This window comes from Morone saxatilis, unplaced genomic scaffold (assembly GCF_004916995.1).
Source record: "Morone saxatilis isolate NCDOM2014 unplaced genomic scaffold, NCSU_SB_2.0 Contig23, whole genome shotgun sequence".
Taxonomy (NCBI): domain Eukaryota; kingdom Metazoa; phylum Chordata; class Actinopteri; family Moronidae; genus Morone; species Morone saxatilis.
The window spans coordinates 12963683-12965184 of NW_023339796.1; the positions used below are offsets into that span (position 1 = coordinate 12963683).

The 1502-nt window shown below is 43.1% G+C and overlaps 1 protein-coding gene across 1 annotated transcript in view; it reads right to left on the reverse strand.

Annotated features, from left to right (window-relative positions):
* Positions 1-6: 6 nt before the first annotated feature.
* The window catches only part of ppm1la (protein phosphatase, Mg2+/Mn2+ dependent, 1La), a 7683-nt gene continuing 6187 nt past the window's right edge, over positions 7-1502 (reverse strand). The window contains exons 3-4 of the mRNA XM_035670116.1: positions 902-1063; positions 7-523 (exon numbers count right to left, since the gene is read on the reverse strand). Of these exons, the coding sequence (XP_035526009.1) occupies positions 171-523; positions 902-1063 (515 nt within the window). The 3' untranslated portion in view covers positions 7-170. The remainder of the gene's footprint in view (positions 524-901; positions 1064-1502) is intronic.

Consider the following 1502-nt stretch of genomic DNA (forward strand, 5'->3'; position numbering starts at 1 on the left):
TGTGTGTGTCTGTATGTGTGTGAACCTGTCAAAAGTACCATTCTCAGTGTCCATACTTTAACTTCCTCCAGTCACTCCTGTGATATTACACTTGCGTCTCCATCCAGAAGATGGGTAAAATCATAGAAAATATTGATCACAATGTGAGCTCTAAACTTGACCCTCACCTACTACCCGGCCTTGCTACTACCCCCAGCCCCACTTTTGAACTTCACCACCATGACGGTGATGTTGTCGGGGCAGCCGCGGTAGAAAGACTGGAGGACGATGCTCTTGGCGCCGAAGTGAGGCTCGTCCAGACGCTCGCGGACAAACCGGACGGCCTCCTCATTGCTGAAAGCGTCCCACAGGCCATCTGACGCCAGGATCATGAACTCTGGCTGTAGTTTGTCCAGGTCAAAGGTCATGATATCAGGGTCGGGGATGACTACGTTGAGGTTCTTCAGTGGGTAATCCCCTAAAGAGCGGGACATAGCCAGGATTCCCTGGACTCTCCAGGATCCATTAAAACTGATGAAACCTCCTGGAAGTGGGGAAATAAGGATGGAAAAGTTCAGTCTGATGATCTGTTAATCAGAATCCAAATTAGCTCGATGGGTTTAGGTGCACATAATGTGTATCAATCCAAATAATGGGCTAAAATACTATTTCAGAAATAATCTCTGAAATACTGCATCGATTTGAGATAACTTGATTAACCATGCTCACCCATGAAAATCCTTTAATCACACAGCTTAGGTATTTTCAGACATCACAATCTGACCCTGTGTTTTGTTTAACACAATGCTGTTCCTGAATAAACCACCAGATGGCAACCAAGGACCCCAAAATCAACCACAGGAGAGTGTAGTACAGGTACATTCAGTATATGCTTTATATAATAGGGTTGTTTGTTGTGTACCTGCCCTCTTGATCCTCTTGCGCTCTTTGAGCTGGTACGGCTTGTGGTCATGTGATAGTGCAACAGCGTTCCCATCTTTGTCACACAACACACCACGAGAGTCTCCGACGTTAGCCACTGTGAGTTCTCTGTCCGACAGCAGCGCTACTAGGCATGTAGTTCCTGTGCGTGAGATTGAAAGAAAAAGAGGAAACAGTTGAGAAAGTGGTTAGCTTTGACATTTCAGTAAATGTCCCACAAACGTTTCACAATCCTGGATCAAATCTGGTTGATTCACAAATCATTGCATTCAGTTGTTTTTGTGGGGTTTTGGTGTGTGTTTTTGCTGCCCTACTGCCCTATTGTTGCAAGTGAAATTATGCTATAACAGGTATTTGCAAATACTTAATGTATTGCACAAATTAAAACAAGCATTCTTTATAGTAGCTGTTGAAGCAAACAGGATAAACAAAGTTCATTTCTGGTTAATGTGACATTTAACCACAAAACAAAAGTCCAAAATTTCCGTAGAATGAAAAATGTCCAGGAATGAAAATGTCAAGTGAGCTGACAGCTGCTCTCTGGTGTCATAATGAAACTATTATATTGTTATTGATGTTCC